The sequence below is a fragment of the Ostrea edulis genome, chromosome 6, assembly GCF_947568905.1.
Source record: "Ostrea edulis chromosome 6, xbOstEdul1.1, whole genome shotgun sequence".
NCBI classification, from domain to species: Eukaryota; Metazoa; Mollusca; class Bivalvia; order Ostreida; family Ostreidae; genus Ostrea; species Ostrea edulis.
Window position 1 is genome coordinate 84,330,070 of NC_079169.1, and position 25,122 is coordinate 84,355,191.

The 25,122-nt window shown below is 38.1% G+C and overlaps 1 protein-coding gene across 1 annotated transcript; it reads left to right on the top strand.

Annotated features, from left to right (window-relative positions):
• Window positions 1-1,304: 1,304 nt before the first annotated feature.
• On the top strand, window positions 1,305-25,000 carry LOC125646828 (uncharacterized). Its single transcript, XM_048873381.2, has 7 exons — window positions 1,305-1,402; window positions 10,880-10,966; window positions 11,153-11,349; window positions 12,234-12,381; window positions 23,376-23,531; window positions 24,103-24,178; window positions 24,349-25,000. The coding sequence occupies exons 1-7, from the start codon at window positions 1,384-1,386 to the stop codon at window positions 24,890-24,892; spliced, it is 1,227 nt and encodes a 408-aa protein (XP_048729338.2). The 5' UTR covers window positions 1,305-1,383; the 3' UTR covers window positions 24,893-25,000.
• The last annotated feature ends 122 nt before the right edge of the window (window positions 25,001-25,122 follow it).

Consider the following 25,122-nt stretch of genomic DNA (forward strand, 5'->3'; position numbering starts at 1 on the left):
AAAGCTGTCATTTGATTGGTCAAGTGTGAAAGGTGAAATAACATGACCTCAAACACCTTCACTAGTGTAACGGTTAGAGAAGATCTGATTTTAATTAGATTGGCTAGCTCCACGACTTGAGTTGGTGTTTTGTAGCATTGTTCAGGCTGGATCGATCAGCAATGTACGTGGTGAAATCCATACATCCATGGATACATATATATGCTTTGATGGAAGGATATATCGCTCATCTGAAAAACAGAATCAGGGCAAATACATTTCTGAGAAAAATCTCTATACATGTATATCATTCAGGGAAAAATAATAAATTTACGTGTATATAGTAACATTTATAATGTGCCGGTACATATACAGTAGTAGTATAACCCCGCTCGATAGGGAGTTCAACTGAGTGCAGTTTTGAGTGCAGGTTCTATAGGGAGGTCAACGGAGTGCAGTTTTGAGTGGGGTTTGGAGTGCGGGGTTTTATAGACGTGTCAAGCAGTTGGCCAGGTGGCCAGCCACCTGGCGCGGTCAAGCTGTGCAGGTGGCCAGCAGGCCACCTGGCGCGGTCAAGGCGCGGTGAAGTTGGACAGGTGGCCAGCAGACCAGCTGGCGCGGTGAAATTGGACAGGTGACAAGCAGACCAGCTGTTCGTTTTCAAACTGAGTGCAGTTTTGAGTGCGGGCCGATAGGGAGTTCAACTGAGTGCAGTTTTGAGTGTAGTTTAGAGTGCGGGGTTTTATAGAGGGGTCAAGCAGTTGGCCAGGTGGCCGGGGCCACCTGGCGCGGTCAAGCGGGATTGGCGCGGTCAAGCTGGGGAGGTGAGGAGAGGTGGCGGTGTGTAGCAGGCGCGGTGTGAAGGGATAGCGTGTGAGCATTTTGTATTCCTGGTGTATTCCTTTATGTTAAATTTTCAAATAAAAAGAATTAAAGAACAATTAAAAGTTTACACATTTATTCAATGAAACACATTTACACATAATTTACTGGTCCGTAGTATTGCATCATGTCTAGAAAATAGATAGGGGTTAGGTTTCGTTTTCATTTCTCAGAAACGCGGGTATTTCGTGAACAATGAACTCCGGTACTGGGAAGTTTTTTTAAAATTCGATTCACATTGTAAATAGTTTACACATTTATTCAATGAAACACTTTTATCAAATGAACAATATGCACACATAATTTACTGACTCGTAGTATTGCATCATGTCTAGAAAAATAGATCGGGTTAGGTCGCGGAAACGTAGGTATTGCGTAAACAATGAACTCGACTATTTGGTAGTTTTTTTAGATAAGCGATAAATATATAGCGGAGCACTATATAGGTAGTTTTGTGAGTAATGTTAAAGAAGATGTAAGTGATGGCATCTGGTGTGCCAGTAATGGTGTACCGGTGGTGGTATGGATTATATAGGTGGTGGTATGTGGTGTATAGGTGGTGGTAAAAGGTGTGTGAGTGGTGGTATGTGGTGTTAATGGAAATGTGAGGAGTGGTGGTGTGGTGGTGTTAATGGAAATATGCATGATAGTATGATGGTAATACATGCAAACTAATAACGGTAGATCTATCTCTTTCGTTGATATTGCTATGTAAACTATCAATTCTCAGACCTATATAGGTAGTGGTGTGAGTAATGTTAAAGAAGATGTAAGTGATGGCATCTGATGTGGCAGTAGTGGTGTACAGGTGGTGGTATGTGGTGTACAGGTGGTGGTATGTGGTGTATAGGTGGTGGTAAGTGGTGTGTGAGTGGTGGTATGTGGTGTATAGGTGGTGTTAATGGAAATGTGAGTGATAGTATGGTGGTGTTAATGGAAATGTGCGTGGTAGTATGATGGTGATACCTACAATTTAATAACGGTAGATCTATCTCTTTCGTTGATATTGATATGTAAAAGTATCAATTCTCAGACCTGTATAGGTAGTGGTGTGATTGGTGTAGAAAAAAAAGTGTTAAAACACAAGTGTTAGCATCTGATGTGGCATTAGCTGTGTGTAAATGGTGTTTATGGAAATGTGAATGGTGGTACGTGGTGTATAAGTGGTGGTATGTGGTGTTAATGAAAATAAGGGTTGTGGTATGTGGTGTTAACGAAAGTGTAGGTAGGGTGTGTGTGTGATGTTAACGAAAGTGTGAATGGTAGTAGTTGGTTGGTTATTTCACGTCTCCCGAGAAATGTTCACCCTTATATACACCACTTGTGGATGAAGTCCTATGCTTAATGGTTATTACCCCTAGCAGTGAGGGGTCTTTCGCGTGCAAACGCCTATCGCCATAGGGCCTTCCGAAAGACCCGTACATGCAGTGCATTTGGAGGGCCAATCACTACCAATGTTTACGTCTTAGGTTGGCGATGGCATGAGGAGGAGGATTCGAATTCATGAACTTCCGGTTAGGAAGCTTTTAAGCGAATGCTCTACCATTGAGCAATGCGACCGGTAATTGCGTGGTGGTGGTGGTGGTGGTGGTGGAAGTATATAAAGAACCTAAAAGCCAGGAATTATGCATTCGAGCAGTTAACATGATTGAGTGCTCAGAGTGTCATGCTTTATTTTCCCGCAAAGATGCCATGATGCGTCATAAAAGACTAAAACACGGGGACAGCGATGAGGAAGAGGATATTGACATGAGTGATGTCTCTCCAACACAGAGTGATACTGACAGTGACTCAGAGGAAGACAATATCGTCTTTCGCCAAATGGCACATAAAGCGCGAAAACATATTGCCGGAGAGTGGCAGAAGAGATACGAGAAATACTTGAACCAAAATATGTCAGAAAAGAAAGCTAGTAAGAAAGCAGACGAAAAGACCAAAGGAGAAACTTACCAACAGTTTAGAAAACTGTATGAGCGGTTCCTTTACGATCAGTATCAGTTGCAAGAAGACACAACGCATGAACAGGTGACGGACGCCATCGATGAATTTGTGTCCGACAATCATGGATTAAAGAAATCCATTAAGATGGCTCTTCGCAAACACATATATTTACCTGAATCTTACCTAGATAAGTATAACAATGATGAAGACGAGGAGGAGGAAGATGAGGAGGAAGAGGAAGACTAACCGATGCGATAGAATCACACCTCTGTATAACGAGAAACACTGTCTTTAAAAACTTAATTCATTCAAATATTGATCTGCACCTACTTGAAAGAAAAAGCTACATCAAATGACATTTTTCATCTGAAATATGCAATAAATAAAAGTTGTAAACCTACAAAAATGTGTGATTTTTTATAACATTGGTATTACGAAGCGGCAAAAACCGAGGTTCCGTGTCACACCAGGTGTGGGACGATAAAGATCCCCTCCCTGCTCAATGGCTATAAGAGCCGAGCATAGGCCTAAATTTTGCAACCCTTCACCGGCAGTGATGACGTCTCCATATGAGTGAAATATTCAATATTCAATCAATATCAATTAAATTCGGTTGCCATCTTGGCTTCGTCTCCGAAGCGAGGGATGTTTTCGAGGAGGTCCGCGCTCTCTCGTTATATTACGACGTTCTCGCCAGTTCGCTTCACTGGTAATCCAGCATCACTTTAGAGATAAGAAGAACAACAACAATGTCGGAGAGCGGGGTGATCTTTGCCATCTTGCAGGGAATCAGATACCGGCTCCACCTCGTTAGCGAGTGGAACGATGGTGGGGACCGCTCACATTTTCGTTAACACCACACTACCACCCAAATTTTCATTACCACCAATTATGTACCACATACCACCCCTCACATTCTCATGAACACCACTACTGGCACCGCAGTTGTCACCACTCATATTTACTTTAACAAGGATCCGTGTGTATGATGGTAATACATGCAAACTAATAACGGTAGATCTATCTCTTTCGTTGATATTGCTATGTAAAACTATCAATTCTCAGACCTATATAGGTAGTGGTGTGAGTAATGTTAAAGAAGATGTAAGTGATGGCATCTGATGTGGCAGTAGTGGTGTACAGGTGGTGGTATGTGGTGTACAGGTGGTGGTATGTGGTGTATAGGTGGTGGTAAGTGGTGTGTATGTGGTGTATAGGTGGTGTTAATGGAAATGTGAGTGATAGTATGGTGGTGTTAATGGAAATGTGCGTGGTAGTATGATGGTGATACCTGCAATTTAATAACGGTAGATCTATCTCTTTCGTTGATATTGATATGTAAAAGTATCAATTCTCAGACCTGTATAGGTAGTGGTGTGATTGGTGTAGAAAAAAAAAGTGTTAAAACACAAGTGTTAGCATCTGATGTGGCATTAGCTGTGTGTAAATGGTGTTTATGGAAATGTGAATGGTGGTACGTGGTGTATAAGTGGTGGTATGTGGTGTTAATGAAAATAAGGGTTGTGGTATGTGGTGTTAACGAAAGTGTAGGTAGGGTGTGTGTGTGATGTTAACGAAAGTGTGAATGGTAGTCGTTGGTTGGTTATTTCACGTCTCCCGAGAAATGTTCACCCTTATATTTTCTCCTTTGGTCTTTTCGTCTGCCACCGTCAGAAAAGAAAGCTAGTAAGAAAGCAGACGAAAAGACCAAAGGAGAAAATATAAGGGTGAACATTTCTCGGGAGACGTGAAATAACCAACCAACTACTACCATTCACACTTTCGTTAACATCACACACACACCCTACCTACACTTTCGTTAACACCACATACCACAACCCTTATTTTCATTAACACCACATACCACCACTTATACACCACGTACCACCATTCACATTTCCATAAACACCATTTACACACAGCTAATGCCACATCAGATGCTAACACTTGTGTTTTAACACTTTTTTTTTCTACACCAATCACACCACTACCTATACAGGTCTGAGAATTGATACTTTTACATATCAATATCAACGAAAGAGATAGATCTACCGTTATTAAATTGCAGGTATCACCATCATACTACCACGCACATTTCCATTAACACCACCATACTATCACTCACATTTCCATTAACACCACCTATACACCACATACACACCACTTACCACCACCTATACACCACATACCACCACCTGTACACCACATACCACCACCTGTACACCACTACTGCCACATCAGATGCCATCACTTACATCTTCTTTAACATTACTCACACCACTACCTATATAGGTCTGAGAATTGATAGTTTTACATAGCAATATCAACGAAAGAGATAGATCTACCGTTATTAGTTTGCATGTATTACCATCATACACACGGATCCTTGTTAAAGTAAATATGAGTGGTGACAACTGCGGTGCCAGTAGTGGTGTTCATGAGAATGTGAGGGGTGGTATGTGGTACATAATTGGTGGTAATGAAAATTTGGGTGGTAGTGTGGTGTTAACGAAAATGTGAGCGGTCCCCACCATCGTTCCACTCGCTAACGAGGTGGAGCCGGTATCTGATTCCCTGCAAGATGGCAAAGATCACCCCGCTCTCCGACATTGTTGTTGTTCTTCTTATCTCTAAAGTGATGCTGGATTACCAGTGAAGCGAACTGGCGAGAACGTCGTAATATAACGAGAGAGCGCGGACCTCCTCGAAAACATCCCTCGCTTCGGAGACGAAGCCAAGATGGCAACCGAATTTAATTGATATTGATTGAATATTGAATATTTCACTCATATGGAGACGTCATCACTGCCGGTGAAGGGTTGCAAAATTTAGGCCTATGCTCGGCTCTTATAGCCATTGAGCAGGGAGGGGATCTTTATCGTCCCACACCTGGTGTGACACGGAACCTCGGTTTTTGCCGCTTCGTAATACCAATGTTATAAAAAATCACACATTTTTGTAGGTTTACAACTTTTATTTATTGCATATTTCAGATGAAAAATGTCATTTGATATAGCTTTTTCTTTCAAGTAGGTGCAGGTCAATATTTGAATGAATTAAGTTTTTAAAGACAGTGTTTCTCGTTATACAGAGGTGTGATTCTATCGCATCGGTTAGTCTTCCTCTTCCTCCTCATCTTCCTCCTCCTCGTCTTCATCATTGTTATACTTATCTAGGTAAGATTCAGGTAAATATATGTGTTTGCGAAGAGCCATCTTAATGGATTTCTTTAATCCATGATTGTCGGACACAAATTCATCGATGGCGTCCGTCACCTGTTCATGCGTTGTGTCTTCTTGCAACTGATACTGATCGTAAAGGAACCGCTCATACAGTTTTCTAAACTGTTGGTAAGTTTCTCCTTTGGTCTTTTCGTCTGCTTTCTTACTAGCTTTCTTTTCTGACATATTTTGGTTCAAGTATTTCTCGTATCTCTTCTGCCACTCTCCGGCAATATGTTTTCGCGCTTTATGTGCCATTTGGCGAAAGACGATATTGTCTTCCTCTGAGTCACTGTCAGTATCACTCTGTGTTGGAGAGACATCACTCATGTCAATATCCTCTTCCTCATCGCTGTCCCCGTGTTTTAGTCTTTTATGACGCATCATGGCATCTTTGCGGGAAAATAAAGCATGACACTCTGAGCACTCAATCATGTTAACTGCTCGAATGCATAATTCCTGGCTTTTAGGTTCTTTATATACTTCCACCACCACCACCACCACCACCACGCAATTACCGGTCGCATTGCTCAATGGTAGAGCATTCGCTTAAAAGCTTCCTAACCGGAAGTTCATGAATTCGAATCCTCCTCCTCATGCCATCGCCAACCTAAGACGTAAACATTGGTAGTGATTGGCCCTCCAAATGCACTGCATGTACGGGTCTTTCGGAAGGCCCTATGGCGATAGGCGTTTGCACGCGAAAGACCCCTCACTGCTAGGGGTAATAACCATTAAGCATAGGACTTCATCCACAAGTGGTGTATATAAGGGTGAACATTTCTCGGGAGACGTGAAATAACCAACCAACTACTACCATTCACACTTTCGTTAACATCACACACACACCCTACCTACACTTTCGTTAACACCACATACCACAACCCTTATTTTCATTAACACCACATACCACCACTTATACACCACGTACCACCATTCACATTTCCATAAACACCATTTACACACAGCTAATGCCACATCAGATGCTAACACTTGTGTTTTAACACTTTTTTTTCTACACCAATCACACCACTACCTATACAGGTCTGAGAATTGATACTTTTACATATCAATATCAACGAAAGAGATAGATCTACCGTTATTAAATTGTAGGTATCACCATCATACTACCACGCACATTTCCATTAACACCACCATACTATCACTCACATTTCCATTAACACCACCTATACACCACATACCACCACTCACACACCACTTACCACCACCTATACACCACATACCACCACCTGTACACCACATACCACCACCTGTACACCACTACTGCCACATCAGATGCCATCACTTACATCTTCTTTAACATTACTCACACCACTACCTATATAGGTCTGAGAATTGATAGTTTTACATAGCAATATCAACGAAAGAGATAGATCTACCGTTATTAGTTTGCATGTATTACCATCATACTATCATGCATATTTCCATTAACACCACCACACCACCACTCCTCACATTTCCATTAACACCACATACCACCACTCACACACCTTTTACCACCACCTATACACCACATACCACCACCTATATAATCCATACCACCACCGGTACACCACTACTGGCACACCAGATGTCATCACTTACATCTTCTTTAACATTACTCACAAAACTACCTATATAGTGCTCCGCTATATATTTATCGCTTATCTAAAAAACTACCAAATAGTCGAGTTCATTGTTTACGCAATACCTACGTTTCCGCGACCTAACCCGATCTATTTTTCTAGACATGATGCAATACTACGAGTCAGTAAATTATGTGTGCATATTGTTCATTTGATAAAAGTGTTTCATTGAATAAATGTGTAAACTATTTACAATGTGAATCGAATTTTAAAAAAACTTCCCAGTACCGGAGTTCATTGTTCACGAAATACCCGCGTTTCTGAGAAATGAAAACGAAACCTAACCCCTATCTATTTTCTAGACATGATGCAATACTACGGACCAGTAAATTATGTGTAAATGTGTTTCATTGAATAAACGTGTAAACTTTTAATTGTTCTTTAATTCTTTTTATTTGAAAATTTAACATAAAGGAATACACCAGGAATACAAAACGCTCACACGCTATCCCTCCACACCGCGCCTGCTACACACCGCCACCTCTCCTCACCTCCCCAGCTTGACCGCGCCAACCCCGCTTGACCGCGCCAGGTGGCCCCGGCCACCTGGCCAACTGCTTGACCCCTCTATAAAACCCCGCACTCTAAACTACACTCAAAACTGCACTCAGTTGAACTCCCTATCGGCCCGCACTCAAAACTGCACTCAGTTTGAAAACGAACAGCTGGTCTGCTTGTCACCTGTCCAATTTCACCGCGCCAGCTGGTCTGCTGGCCACCTGTCCAACTTCACCGCGCCTTGACCGCGCCAGGTGGCCTGCTGGCCACCTGCACAGCTTGACCGCGCCAGGTGGCTGGCCACCTGGCCAACTGCTTGACCCGTCTATAAAACCCCGCACTCCAAACCCCACTCAAAACTGCACTCCGTTGACCTCCCTATAGAACCTGCACTCAAAACTGCACTCAGTTGAACTCCCTATCGAGCGGGGTTATACTACTGGGCCCGGTTTTTCGAAAGCTGGTTAACTTTAACACAGTGTTAACTCGGTGTTAACTTCTGTGTTAAAGTTAACCATGTGATTAACTGTTTTTCAAAATGCGAGTTTGCGTTAACACTGTGTTAACGTTGTGTTAACTTTAATCCACCTCCAGTACCTGTGTTAAGTCTTAACACAGTGGTTAAAAATGGCCGCCTACTTCATTTTCTGTCCGCCTCGGACCAAAAATCATGAAAATTTCAAAGGCTTAGACATTCTGAGGTGTGTATTGATGCTGAACTATGACGGTGTTTTGTTTATGTTGTCATAAATTGATATTTTCGTCAAATCTCATGAAATTTACCTAAGGGGAACAGCTAATGGAAAAAAACTAGTACAGTTGGATGATGGTGTTACACTTTGCTGTCAGTGGCAATATCTTGCACGCATCTATAGATACTTTCGGCAGAAACTTTCAAAAAGGGGGGGGGGGGGTGTCAATAAAACTCGTATTATATTCACTTATATGAAATCCTGCAACAGGACCCATGCTTAAGATGTAATTTTACCTAATTTTTGGCTTCCAAATGTCAAAGTGTATGCAGGCCCTTAGTTCATGATGATAATCTCCATTGAAACACCAACTTTAAAAACACTATCGTCTGCACTGGCCTTGACCTTTTGAAAATCCCTTGTATCATTCACAACTGATTCAAATGAAGATTTGCATGCATGAAACGTACATACATGTATTTTCTTTTTTGAAGGCTGTCTAATAAGAACAGTATTCAATTCAGGCTAATACAGAATAGTTGTTAACACAAACTTAGGAAGAAGAGTTTTTCATTGTTGATATTCCAGATTAATCTCCCTTAGTAGAAATGGAGTGGTGGATCAAGTGTTATGTTTAAAATAAAAAGAATATTAAAATAAATAAATGCATAAAAAGAACATAGATATAAAATGCTATAGATATGTATGTGAACAGACTATCATAAGGTAAATTTATTTATCATTTTCTTCATGAATATCTTTATCTGTATTGGGGAAAATAAGACTTTTAAAGAGTATTAAAAAAAAAGAAAGTTAGATATTCTTAGAAATTTAGAATTTTTTATAGGCTAGCATCGTCGTTAAACCCCTCCCATAAATTTTGTCCAATTATGAATCAAACAATATAAAAAACCATATGTTTTATTTCCTAGTCCAAAACATGTAGCACCTCACCCCCTTATTTCTGACAACATACGTTTACTGTTATTTTTACATGCAAAGTCTGACACCCCCCTTCCCCGCTTTTTCATATCATAGCACTAGTGATTGGTAGTTGAAATGTAAGCTTGAACTGAACCCGTATATTTTACTGATAAAGGATGAAACCGACCCCCTCCCCCATCACGCAACTTAGGATTTTAGGTTCGGCTCGTACAGAACAACTCATTTTAGGGGGGGGGGGTATAAATAATTTTGTTTTGGCTTGTCAAGTATTTTCAGACAATTGTGAAGTCAACTTGTTCGACTCCCTATAAACCCCCACTTTGATAAACTATGCAATGAGCCTGCTTTCTACAACATAAGCACCGTTTTTCCCAACTAGGCTTCTAAAGGCCTAGTATATATCATTATATCCAATACCTCTATGATTATTCAAATTGAATAGACTAATAAATGCATTTATACAAGTATAAGTGCATGGCTCACAGTCACTGTCATGTATTTTGAAACAAAACAATACATGAACATTTCATCAGCTATCTCCCACAAACAAGACTTCTATTTACTCCTGCATTCTTATTGTTTACATAGGAAGTGCATGTGCATTATGGGTAATCAAATGATTAGCAAGTGGTTAACTCGGTTAACACAGTGTTAACTAATCAATGTGTTAAATTGCTTTCGAAAAACAGAATTTAACCATTGTGTTAGCTAATCACTTGGTTAGGAGTTAACACTGCGTTAAACTTAACCACTGTGTTAAAGTTAACCAGCTTTCGAAAAACCGGGCCCTGACAGTTATAAATCGCCTGTTTCCAGATTTCATCGTAGTTCATTCATAGATATTTTTGTTCGATAAGTGACAATTTAGTTGAAATATAAGGAAGTTTTGATCGGTCCTTCAATATAAATACATATAGAAGGAAAATGATCATACATGAAACGTTAAAGCAATGCGTGATCAAACTTTGTAATTTTGTAATGACGTTTTTTCCGTTTTATTTCTGGCATGCATGCGTCATCTATATTTAGTATACATTCAGTAACTTTTAGTGACATTTTCAAATCACATTTGCAGAGGTAAATGTGCCAGAGAGACTATACAATACTATCAGCATGAGGAAAGAACTGGTGGGCCTGTGGCTGTTTCTTGTTATTCTGAAGGGTAAGAAAAGGTTTGGTCTATAAAATAAGTGTCAAAAATGGCTATTTGAAACTGTATACAGTTTTATGTCGATATTAAACAGCTATTCCAATTCCCAGGAATTAAGTATCTGAATTATTATTATGAAGATTATTGTAACTGTTTATGATTCTTCTTCCACTCATCAGATTATGTTTTGGTTTGTAGAAAGTATATCGGAATCCATACATCGGCATGGTGTTTATGGTTTCATAGAATCTCCGGGATTTCCAAATGACTACCCTAATCACGCCAACATCACGTGGGAAACTTTTGGACCGATCGATGCCATTTCTCTGACGGTGACCATTCTACATTTCGACCTCTACTCCGTCCCCGGATCTCAATGCTCGGACAAACTGACGGTACAATTTTTACATAAATTATATTAGAAATTTAAAAGAATAATGTGGGGTTTTATGTGCAACTTGAAACCATGGGACCTCTTCTTTCGTTACAACTTTGAAATTCAATTAGCGTTAATTTTGTTAATCGTCAACGTCGTAATTTCTCAACCTCAGTATCCGGTAGGAGGACTACATAGAAATGATTTTTATTCTAATTTCAGATCATATAAACCTTTGTTTATAATGAAAAGTATATTATTGTAAATCCTCTCTTTCTGCATTTTTCGACACTCTCCCCCCTTTATTCACTGTCAATGGAGAACATACAATTTCAGATCCATGATATCACAAGAAAAATTCAGTTCAAGGGTCATTTCTTTTTCTTTCTTTAATTATCTCTTGATATTGAAATATAGTAAAATTAAAAGTTCAAAAGTAAAAATTAATTCGCGTATGAGGTGGGATGGTAGGAAGACTCGGCAACATTTCTGACCCGATCAGCGCGCCGATCAATATGGTGTACGGAGGTTGGTTAGTTTCATATGATATATAGAGGTGGGTTGATCACGTGATTAGATCCTATTTCATAGCATCTAATCACGTGACCAATCCACCTTTATATATCAGTGAAGTTTCTAAAATGATTATTTCTTTCTTAATTTTATTTATAGAGATGCGAATCTCCATAGAGTTCACATGAAATATGAAACAGTTAATACAGGGGGTTTATTGCATATATCTTTACCATCTTCACAAGTCAAGGGTTATTTATTCGTTACCTCGCACGAATCAATAACCCTTGACTTGTGAAGATGATGCATTACATGTATTCGTGTTTCACATATTACATGTATTCGTGTTTCACATATTTGAAACTGATTACATTTGCTTTTCTATGTTAGATTACAGAAGTGGAGACTAACTCCGCTGTTTTCAACGGATGTGAAACTTTACCTCCCACAAAGTTCATTGTACTCGGCAATAAAATCGTGTTCACGTTTAGAACTGATGGTGAAAATACTGCAAAAGGCTTCAAGATTCGATGGGAAGGTAAATATAACCTCATGGAAATTTCTCTTATTATGATGTGTGGCATTATCCTACATAACCACATGGTTATTTAAAATAGATAGAGGTATTTGCTTTCAACGAAGAATCCAAAGAACTGATTTTGGAAAGGTAATATGGAGATAAGTTGTGTTCGATGACCGATAGAAAGTATTGTTTAAAAACGAAATAAGGTATTGCGAAGACCTGAAAAAGTATTTTCCTAGAAATGATAGAAAGTATTGCTTAGAATTGAAATAAAGTATTGTTTAGAAATGATAGAAAGTATTGCTTAGAATTGAAATAAAGTATTGTTTAGAAATGATAGAAAGTATTGCTTAGAAATGAAATAAAGTATTGCTTAGTTCCTAGAAATGATAGAAAATATTGTATAGAAATGATAGAAAGTATTGCTTAGAAATGAAAGAAAGTATTGCTTAGACATGAAAAAGTATTTTCTTAGAAATGATAGAAAATATTGCTTAGAATTGAAATAAAGTATTGCTTAGAAATGATAGAAAGTATTGCTTAGAAATGATAGAAAGTATTGCTTAGAAATGAAATAAAGTATTGCTTAGACATGAAAAAGTATTTTCTTAGAAATGATAAAGAAGTATTGCTTAGAAATGATAGAAAGTATTGTTTAGAAATGAAATGAAATATCGCTTAGAAATGAAATAAAGTATTGCATAGAAATTATAGAAAGTATTGTTTAGAAATTAAATAAGGTATTGCTTAGAAATGAAATAAGGTATTGCTTAGACATGAAATAAGGTATTGCATAGAAATGATAGAAAGTATTGTTTAGAAATGAAATAAGGTATTGCTTAGAAATGAAATAATGTATTGCTTAGAAATGAAATAAGGCATTGTTTAGAAATGAAGTAAAGTATTGCATAGAAATGATAGAAAGTATTGTTTAGAAATGAAATAAAGTATTGCTTAGAAATGAAATAAAGTATTGCTTAGAAATGAAATAAAGTATTGCTTAGAAACGATAGAAAGTATTGGGTATACAATATGTAGAATGACGACCTCAAGAACAAAAAAAATTCCGCTATAATGTGTAATCTGCATTCCATTGTGTTTATTTCTCTCAAAAGCCTAATGGTTGTAAAATTACTATTATTAAAGTGTTACGTTTTTTTTAAAAAACCAAAACGTGTTTCAACTCGTGTGTTTATTCGACACTGAATCTCTTGCGAGGTATTTAGAGATTTGGCTATTTTATATACACACAACCATCAGGTGTCTGTGTTTTCAAAAAACAATCGAAACCATCGCCGATTTGAAAACATCTTCCTGAAGCATGTGAACTTTGTTCCAATTTTAGAAACAGGGAAATTCGCATGAAAAGAGATCATCAGTTGAATATTTGTAGCAATAATGAAACCACTTAAAAGTCCAATCCACTATCGTCAATTTTACAAATTGATAATTTCAACAATGACGTACATGCAATTTATCTCATACTTTCTGCGACAACGACGGTATCACTCCGAACTTAACCCTACTAGATTAGTATGAAGTACTCTTTTGACTGTAACAGGTACTACTATATTAGTATAGAGTACTCCTCTGATTGTAACAGGTACTACTAGATTAGTATAGAGTACTCTTCTGATTGTAACAGGTACTACTATATTAGTATAGAGTACTGTTCTGATTGTAACAGGTACTACTAGATTAGTATAGAGTACTCTTTTGACTGTAACAGGTACTACTAGATTAGTATAGAGTACTCTTTTGACTGTAACAGGTACTACTAGATTAGTATAGAGTACTCTTCTGATTGTAACAGGTACTACTAGATTAGTATGGAGTACTCTTCTGATTGTAACAGGTACTTGATATTGTGGTCCTTGGGTATTATGGTTTCCTACAATCTAGTTTTAAGGAGAAAATGTCGCTGACTGCCGCCGACTCCACCAGAGGGCGTGCCTTATTTTGGTTTCACCACGCTGTGCGCAGCAGAAAACGAGCTTAGGGGAAATGTCATTGAATTCATCAGAAAAAAGAAGTATCTGTTAATGCCTGACTTGGAGGAAGGTTGCTGAATGTCACTGAGATACACTACACTGTACATACATCAGAATCAGTGCATGGGAGGAATGTCCCTGAAAGCCGTAAATGTCGCTGAATGCCGTTGACTTAGGAGAAACGTCGCTGAAAGCCGTGAATGTTGCTGAAAGCTGTTGACTTGTGAGAATGTTGCTGAATGCCGTTGACTTGTGAGAAATGTCGCTAATTGCTGTTGACTTCCATGGAAGAAATGTTTCTAAATGCCGTTGACTTGTGTGGAATGTCGCTAAATGCCGTTGAGTTGGGAAAATGTTGCTAAATGTCATTGACTTGCATGAAATGTCGCTAAATACCGTTGACTTCCAAGGGAGAAAGGTTGCTAAATGTCGTTGACTTGGGAGAAATGTCGCTAAATGTTGACATAGGAGAAATGCCACTGAATGCCATAGACTTGGGAGAAATGTCGCTGTCAAAATCACTGATTTTGTCAGGCGCAGAGTTGGGAGGAAATGTTGCTGGGTGCACGAAATAGTGCTTGGATAAAATGTCGCCAAATTTCTGTACGTAAGCAGTGTTTGGTAAAAATGGTGCTAAATGACGTCGGCAGATGTTAAATTTTTGTGATTTCTTACACGAAAGTTCAGTCACTGAATGATACGTATAGAAATGTAAAACTGACTGCACTTACCCGTATTGAAATCTGATGTTAAATAGTTGTTGCGTTTTTAATTGAGTACTTTGATTCGTTTATATACATGTTGACGGTGTGCTTTGGTTGCTAGAACGCGCACTAATGCAAATGTCATCGTAATTACTCATGCAGCAAATAAGTGGAAAGATGAAGTCTAATGTTCACAAGTGTGGCAACTCGGCCCTGAAAATTACCCAATTTTTTAAATGGTTGTTTACTAGTTCGAGTAAAAAGACCCCATACCATCAATAGAGTCCATTGGTGTCACCTACCGGTCTCTCATTGTGTACAGTTATTGAATCATCATAATCTGTACGTCTTCACTGACAAGTCAACTGAAAGAAGAAAGTCACGGCTATTACATTCAGGCCCGTAGGCAGGATTTTTCAAGGGGGGGTTACATAGACTCGCAACGCGAGTCTATCACCTCGCACCGCGAGGTGCCACTACGGTAGGGGGTCTGGGGGCCGCTCAAGGCCCCCAGAAGGTCTGGGGTATTTGGTGCAAAATCCTGCAATCTAGCAATTTCCTGGCACTTAATTTGAATTTTGGAATCATGCCTTTTTTTACTATGAATTTTCATGATTTTCATAAAAAATCCCGACTTTAATAGTCACAATTCAAACAAAATGCCGACTTTAATAGTGCTTAGTAGTTTTCAAGGGGGGGTTCGTACGAACCCCACGAACCCCCCCCCCCAACCCCAACCCCCCCCCCCCCCCCCTGGCTACGGGTGTGACATTGTCGCAAAGCGCGGATTATTGTTTTATTCTCTTCCACAAGTTGATTAAAACAATAACCCGTGGTTTGCGACGATGCGGTTATTAAAGTACATTCATTAATCAAAAATCTGACCGTGCGCCGGGAATGGAGACTGTCACTCGGTATTTTTGTTCGTCAAATATTGCTATATCACACATATAGTTTCATCATCCGGGTTAGAATAGGTTCTCAGTATCCCTTGCTGGTCGTAAGAGGCGACTAAATGGGACGGTCCTTCGGATGAGACAGCAAAACTCGAGGCCCTGTTTCACCGTAGGTGTAACACGATAAAGATCCCTCCCTGCTCAAAGGCCGTAAGCGCCGAGCATAGGCCTAAATCTTGCAGCCCTTCACTCGTCGGCATATGAGTGAAAAATTCTCGGGAGGGACGTTAAACAATACACAATCAATCAATCATTTCAGCATTTATCTAAAATTACATTTACCAAGAAAACTGTGGTAAGAAACCAGGTAAAATTAATTGCCGTGATGGAATTGTACAAATTGGCATGACACAGTCCAACATGAACTTTGACTTTTTTATGATAAATGACCACAGGATGTAGTATTTTACTGGTCGTGGTAGTGGTTAGAGTGTTCGATTCGTGAGCGGGAGGTCGTAAGTTCAAACCCCGTTGTGTCATGGCTACTTCAAACTTAAGTCGTTGAAATAGGTCGTGGGGGGGGGGGGGGGGGGGCTCGGCATTTAGAGGAGAGAGCTGCGAGTCTTTCGGATGAAAATTCAACAGCCATGGTCTCGTATTGTGACAAGCGTTGGCACGCTAAAGAATATAGGAAAATTCGTTGGAAATGTCCCAGTCAAGAGCCACTGGGGGTACAATGTGTCAAATTAATATGCACGCATTGTCAGCGACATGTACTGTGATAGTCAAGTTGTTCAAACACTGTTACGGCATAGGTCTAAACTTTACCTACAGTTGTTGGCGTCTCAATACGAATGAAAATTTCTCGAAGGGACGTAAAACAAACTAACAAAATAAACCATCAAAAAAGTGAGCACGTGGCGAGGACAAAATAAACCATCAGAAAAGTGAGCACGTGGCGAGGACAACGGAAGTAACAATGAGTATAATGGAGAGGGCCATATGATGACAGTGACAATAATAAAGATGATATTAGGGAAATTTAGTTCGGTGAATACTTTACTCAGTACAGAAAAAAATTGGAACTACCGGTATCGGAACTTCCTTTTAGACATTACCAAGTTGATATGGGGGAGATGTACACACATGTGATTGTTTTATAGTGAATATCATATTTAAACATACACACATGAGGAATAAAAAGTATACTTGATATTTATGTATCCAAAGTGAAACAGTCCAGCAGAAATGTAAAGATAACACCAAAATACAGCAATACTCTTGTTTATATCAGCACAAACAAATATTGATCGTGTTAAGCGTGGAGACTGTTGATTGTATGGAACAGTAGATAAACTGTACATAAGTATACACAATATACTTGTTTAATGGTGTCAGAAATCTTTCACCGTATCACTCCTTTGTTTTTAGCTCACCTAAACCGAAGGTTCAAGTGAGCTTTTCTGATCACATTTTGTCCGTCGTCCGTCTGTAAACTTTTCACATTTTCGACTTCTTCTCCAGAACCACTGGGCCAATTTCAACCAAACATGACCAAAAGCATCCTTGGGTGAAGGGCTTTCAAGTTTGTTCAAATGAAAGGCCATGTCCCTTTCAAAGGGGAGATAATCACAAAAATAGAATGGGGTCATTTAAAAATCTTCTTCTCAAGAACCACTGGGCCAGAAGAGCTGAAATTTACCTGAAAGCTTTCTGACATATTGCAGATTCAAGTTTGTTCAAATCATGGCCCCCGGGGGTAGGATGGGGCCACAAAGGGGGTCAAAGTTTTACATACAAATATATAGGGAAAAACTTTAAAAATCTTCTTCTCAAGAACCATTGGGCCAAAGAAGTTGACATTTACATGAAAGCTTTCTGACGTAGTGTAGATTCAAGTTTGCAAAAATCGTGGCCTCCAGGGGTAGTTGGGGCCATAATAGGGACTAAGGTTTTACATGCAAATATATATGGAAAGTCTTCAGATATGGGCCAAGGTGACTCAGGTGAGCGATATGGCCCATGGGCCTCTTGTTTTAACAAGAGTACCGCAAACGGTACATGATAGCAGATACGCCGTGAAAATGCTTACATAGGGTGCTTTTTAAGTCATAATTTGTAGAACTTTGTTTCAGGTAGTATCAGCCATCATCAGGCTGTGACATACTTTCTTTGCATAATATGAATATAGATGTAGGAGTGTCTTAGCTTAAAACTGTGAGAGGGGGTACATGTAGATAGACAGACCAAGAGTCCTGTGTGTAATATATCTCCCCAAATTTGACAAAGTTCAACAACCTGTAAATATCTAAAACATCAAAGAAAATTGAAAATTGTTGAGAATCAAAATCCTTGCACTATGCACATCTTCAAGTTATTTACAAAGACCCTAGCTTCTAAACTGTGAGAGGAGATAAAGGGACAAACCATGTCCTTTATTTAATAAAATATTTCCTCAAAACGGACTAAGTCCAATAACCTGTAATTTTCTGGGGAAGAAATGTATGAAATCAAAATCCTTGCCACATGCACATCTTCCATACCCATACAAATGCTCTGTAAAATGAGAAGGTTTTCACTTGAAAACTGTGGGAGGAGTTCACCGGAAAAACCATGTACTCTTTATGTAATATTTCCTCAAAACGGACAAGGTTCAACAACCTGTAATTTTTTTAGAAATTGAAGGAAATCAAAATCCTTGCCGCATGCATATTTTCAATACTCATAAAAACACTAAAATAAGATGGTCCTCACATGAAAATTGTGGGAGGAGTTTGCCGGACAAATTATGTACCCTCCATATACATTTGTAACAATAATTTTCAAATAAAGGGGCAAAACTCCTGCAAGTGGGGTGAAAATGGATCAAAATTGCAACATGATCTAAAGTGATCCACAAAGAAGTTACATAGCAAGTTTCAGCTTGATATGTGACAGAAATGAAATTAGAAACAGAAAACCTCGAACGGACGGACGTACAGACATCGCTGTATCATAATACGTCCCGTAGACGGGCGTATAAAACTGATATAATAGTATTCTTTCAGATGCATCAGGATCATAGGTCATACAGTGGTTTCTGTCGTGACAAATATGTTGTAGCGCTCTCGTCCTTGAGATTAATTTTGTCTCGTCTCTAATCGTACACAGCTATTCTGTATTAGTCTTGAAGAACCCATGTAACAAGTTGAATAATCATATCGAGGGTCACCCGAACCCTTAAACCATTGTTCTTAAATTAAAGGTAAACTGCTCAATAGTTCACCTGTAGCGTTTGAGCGAATGACATGTAAATTAGTTGTGTACAGAAGCAGATAGGTATATACGTTATTTAAAAATTGTTTTCATGACGCATAAGGAGATTATCAGAATAAATCTTGACATTCTTTTGTGTGAATAGACGCCCTTGACGAATATTGGCCTGATTCCAGGTTAGTCCCCATTAATATCATAATTACCTCACTGAAAACCAGTAAACAGTGATTTGTATACGGAGCTTCCCACGTCTAATGCATTGATTGTCCATGTAGGATTCTTTGACTTGTTTAATGTGTCGACGCTACCAACGTATTCTTAGCAGCATGTTTGATCTCAAGGAAAACGAATTGAGGTACTCAACATGTGTTTAATGAAAATGTCCAACGAAGTTGTGGAATCAATCGAATGTGACTCGGGGGAATCACGCGCATCCTCCATGTCGGAAACATTTCGCAGAGTTCTGGAACAGTTAAATGTGGACGATGACAATTCTAAGAATAATTTGGACTGTCTAGATGGTCTGGGTAATCTCAAACAAGAGGGAAGATATGAACATCCAGACGACTCGTCCGGACCACCGCCACCTCCGCCGAAAGGACGAAGAGCTAGTGTATGTGTGGGACAAATTCAGACGGAGAAACCTGTCACAAGTCACCGGCTTCACAGGCGTAAATCTGTACAGTGGATAGACGAACGTTTTATTGTACCTCTGGCACACGAGCCCAGTCCGGAGGAAAAACATGCAGCGAGGATATTTATGAAAACTGTACCAAAATCAATTTTAAAACATTCGCTAGAAAACATTTCGTCAGACCACCATAAGATGTCATGAGAGATCTTGATACTAGGATGATAATAATATTCTGTCCACCTATTCTCAGTCCGTGTTGCTAAATCTGAGTACTTTTTATGTGGACTTTGAAATAGAACGCTTAGTAAGGCACTCTTATTGTAACATGTGAAATAGAACACTTAGTAAGACACTGGTATTGTAACATGTGAAATAGAACACTTAGTAAGACACTGGTATTGTAACATGTGAAATAGAACACTTAGTAAGACACTGGTATTGTAACATGTGAAATAGAACACTTAGTAACACACTCGTATTGTAGCATGGTTCGTGTTTCAGTTTTCCAAAGTTCATTTCATTCCGGAAATGGAGGGAAAACAATAACGAAAAGATGAAAAGCACATGTACCAGAAAAGATGGAATTCGTGTCTCTGTTGACGATAAAGGAATTGGTATGAGAGAGAGAGAGAGAGAGAGAATCTGCCTGTGCTTTTGCGAGTAACCCATTTCAATACAATTTCGGTGACTCTTACAATTATTATTGTATGATAACATATGGATATTTGACTTATGATAACACATATGTGTTTACATGTAATATGGCATTTTGTGTAATTTTCAACCATCATCATTATTTTTGCATTTTTAGGCATTCTGATTTTCAATATTTATATATATATATAGATAGATAGATAGATAGATAGATAGATAAAGAGAGAGAGAGATGCTAAAGGTTACATTAGTTAGTAGTAGCAATAGTAGTAGAAGTGATATAGTTGTGTAGAATTAGTCTATTCATCAAAATACCAAAGTATTGAAACCCAGTTATAAATTATTCCATCAATTTTAAATTTTCTTTTTGTGTGCGTCTTTCTACGATTGATATGAGAGAGTAAAACTCGCTGCGTGATGAAAACCTTCACCTTTTAGACTAAAATCAATTAAATCATCCATGATGTGTTCTTTTTGTAATACTGTTGAAAAACTGTAGACATGTGCAATTTCGAAGCGTTTGCCAAGATATTGACAGAATCATACAAATAATGATAATACATTGCTATAGTACTTGTCTGTCAATTATGTTGAGTTTTTTGTGCATTGAGATTGTCATAATTGGAAGTTGCTCAAAAAAAATTAATAAATAAATAGATAAAATACTATCAACAACTGTGTTTCGTCTTCTACACCAGATAAACGCCTACATTGTATTTAGTAAATTCTCCAGTTTTAATGTACTATTTCACTCATTGATGTAGGATATTCTAGAAAACTATATATTTTAATCGTAAGTACCATTAGACCACTGGTGTACCAGTCAACTCGGTAAGTTTTGTTTGGCCTTTTGAGGATTAAACGAGAGCTCCTTTGACCAGTTATTATGTCTCTCTTTACTTTATACTTACAACTTTGATTAATCAGGCAAAATTACCATATAAAAATCTATAAGATTCCAAAATGAATTTTCTTTGCAATCATTTTGCTTAGAATCTTGCTTGTATTATGACGTCAAAATGAAACTTGACCAGAATCAGTTATGACACGCCGATTGTGTCACTCTCGAGGTTCTAGTGCAAAACAAAATCTCTTAACTTCTTTAGAAATTCGTTAGTGCTCTTTATAGACCAGCGTTTATTAAACGTATATAGCTTCTCGAGAAACGTCATCTGAATCTGGAAGAAAACCACGTTCGTCAGGCGTGAATAGTACTGGACCCTGTTTTACAAAAGAACTTTCGACTAAGACTAAAAATGTTGCATAATTTTAAAACCTCGTCGACTTAATCAATTTTGTAAGATTATTCTTATATAAAATTACATAACTAAATTCTTCTTACTTACATGAAAATCTTAATTTAATCAACGTAAAGAATAAAATAAATTGCAAAAGAAGATTTTGTTCTTAGTCGCAAGTTCTTTTCGATTTTCGTCGGAAGTTAAGATAATTTTGTGAATTGAATGTATCGAAAGCGCTCCCTGCATGCCACTTGTGGATTAAGGTTTGTCCGATTATTATTTAAAATATGCTATTTTTAAAGGATCGAAAGTGGTCAATCCGGAAGTAAGGAGTGCATGTGGATCTGTAATGAACAGATGAAAGGTCGGACTAAGCGACACAGACTGATGTGTCAAACGTAAAGGGAATACAACAAAGTGTGGCTTAAATGACTTAAAACACCTCTTTTAAAATAATAAATAAATCATCATTATCTTTAAAGTCGGACATAAAAACCACAATGAACATTACCTATACACTAGCTATTTACCCACGAAACCTTTACCCACATGGGTGTAGACGCTAGGCTGTCGTGCTCAGCAGTGACAATAGTGGTGTATTTTGTTGTTGTCATAGCTGTACAAAGAAAGTTTTTAATCCAAGAGTGTTCTCGGAAACTATGCATGAGATTGACATAAAACCATTTCACGGTGATGATAGACACTTTTCCTTTGCCTGAACATGCATGTGCAGCCACGTCTACCGTATTACTAAAAAAAATTCTGAATCAAATCAACTTTATATTTTGCAATAAAACACGTTAAAATATATCATGTAGGTATATATTAAGAAGTCCCAACTGTTGATGTGTTTAAAAATATTCAGAAGCACGCGCATGCATGTTGGTTTATTCAAAATAATCTTTGCAGGGGGTTTCTTCCACAGGCTCTCGACGTTTTAAATAGATATTGAAAAATGTCTTTCTGTAAATAATAGTTTGTTTACAACAATATTTTGTTTACAGGAAGACATTTTTTTTTTTAAATTATATATATTTAGAACGTTGAGAACCTGCTGGCATAGTTCCACTCTCGACGACAATGAGTAACATTGCATGGAATCATGGTGTTCAGCTGTTCATTCTTTGACATAAAAGTCCCGGTTCTTTCAAATATATCAATTGTTTTCGTTTTTGATAAATGCATTGTTTAAGATAAAGTATTGTCAATAAACAAACGTAGTGATTTTGCTTCTTTAACACATTCAGTGGCTTAAACATTAGTGCTTAAATTACTTTTACATTTTGTTAATCGATTTAAAGATCTGTATAATGCATGCTTTGAGGTTTAGACAGTTTATTAAAAGAATACAAGAAAATATCCTGCTCCAAAGACGTTGGGGTCTTTGCTCTCGTTTGTGTTCATTTTTTAAATCGTCTACCCGTTGTATTATCACACAAACAGACAACAAGACTATTCTCCTGTGCCCGTTTTTTTTAAACAGATGAGATAATTATTTTCTATTTTCAGAACTTGTTGAACAGATCATACATCCGTTAATGGCAGAGCCCTTCAAAAAGAAGTTTCGAAGGCAAACACTAATTATTGCCATGTATTTGAATATTATCTCTTCAGAAGTTTTTTTTTTTCATTAGTCAGGGACTACAAAGAAAAGGGCAAGGATCCCATCGTCAAAGTACTAGTTTGTCCGGAATCTACCTCCACTTCCGGTTCTCCTCTCTCCACGGAAACAGGCACTAAAAATAGAACAGGAGATGTGGATGTTCTCCACTGCCGGACCTCAACCATGAGTAAGAAAAGATTGATTATTCAAGTGGGAAGTATTGATGTTGCAAACATTTTTTAGAAGTGTATATAACCTAGGTGAATAGAAAGAGTTTATATCGCCAAGGTGATATACAAAAAGTGCATATTGCCAAGGTGATATAGAAAAAGTCTATATCGCCAAGGTGATATACAAAAAGTCTATATCGCCAAGGTGATATAAATAAAAGTCTATATCGCCAAGCTGTTTTTAAAAAAGTGTATACATTGTACATGTATCGCCAAGGTGATATAAAAAAGGTGTATATCGTCAACGTGAAATAGAAAAAGTGTATATCGCCAAAGTGACATACAAGAATGTGTGAATCGGATGTTAGCACATGCTATCAATTTTGATGCAGTTCAAATAAATAAAAATAAAACTTCTATGATTTTACTCTTTCATCCGACGCCGTAGAAAACACGTTGTACCTAACGTGAAACAAAGTAAAATTTTCTTTAAGTTGTAGATCCGTCTCCACATGTTTGTTAAATAAATCTTCCGTAATAGTTCCAATACGTTTTATATGCTTATCAATTTGTGATGTTCTTTTGTAGATTTTGTGAAAGATGGCATTATTGGAGTTCTTGCTGTGGCGCTTATTGTCATTACCACAGCTTTCTTTCGTCAAAGGTAAAGTCACATTTTCTCCAGTGAAATTCTCCTAAGGGAGGAAATAAAAGTATGAATATAGCACGGGATCACATGCGGGATTACTTGATTAGTTGCGTTGGGTTTGCTCACTTTCAATATTGAAAAGGCAAATTGTTAAATGCTCATTAAATTATTTTTCTTTTCATAAGATCCTCTTCAAAAAGAAAAATAGACTATTCAGTCATCAATAGAAATTCATCTGAACTTTCTCCGCTGGAATATGAAATGAGAACTGTGTATGACCATCCAGTCGTACTGACAGGTGAAACTGAGAATTATCTGGGGAGCATGACATCGTCTGGGTATGCAATACCGAGGCAGTGGCCGCTAGAAGGACATGGACCTTCAATATATAGTAATATATCCATGGTAAGCTCCTCCCATTCATACACTGATGTTGAAGTGAACGACCAATCAGAACAGGGCTCCCTGTATCTTAACAAATCAAAGACTGAAAGTTCTAGAGAACGAGCTGGTCGTTTAAAATACAAGAGGAACAAAACCAGAAGACTCGGGGACAGCGACTACTTCAATTGTACTCCTAAACTACATTCATATATTGAGGTGGTAGGTGATGGAACGCTCCCAATGACGTCATCAGGGAGTTCTAAAGAAAAGGAAAATACAGTTAAACAATTGATAACAATCCTCGAAAAGCAAACCAGGCGCACGGTACAGATTGTTACACATTAGTTCAAATTGTATTGTTTTCAACTACTTAGTGATGTCGCTCGACCTGCGATACGAATTCAACTGTCTGTCACATTATAATGTATCTATGAATTAAAGCATTGTAATTGATTTATGATTTATTTATTTCTTGCTTCAATCAATATTTAAAGATTTCTCTCGTAAATCTAGTTTTTACGAGCTAACATGTAATACCTACCTCCTAATAACCCATGGATTGTTCCCGTCTAGTA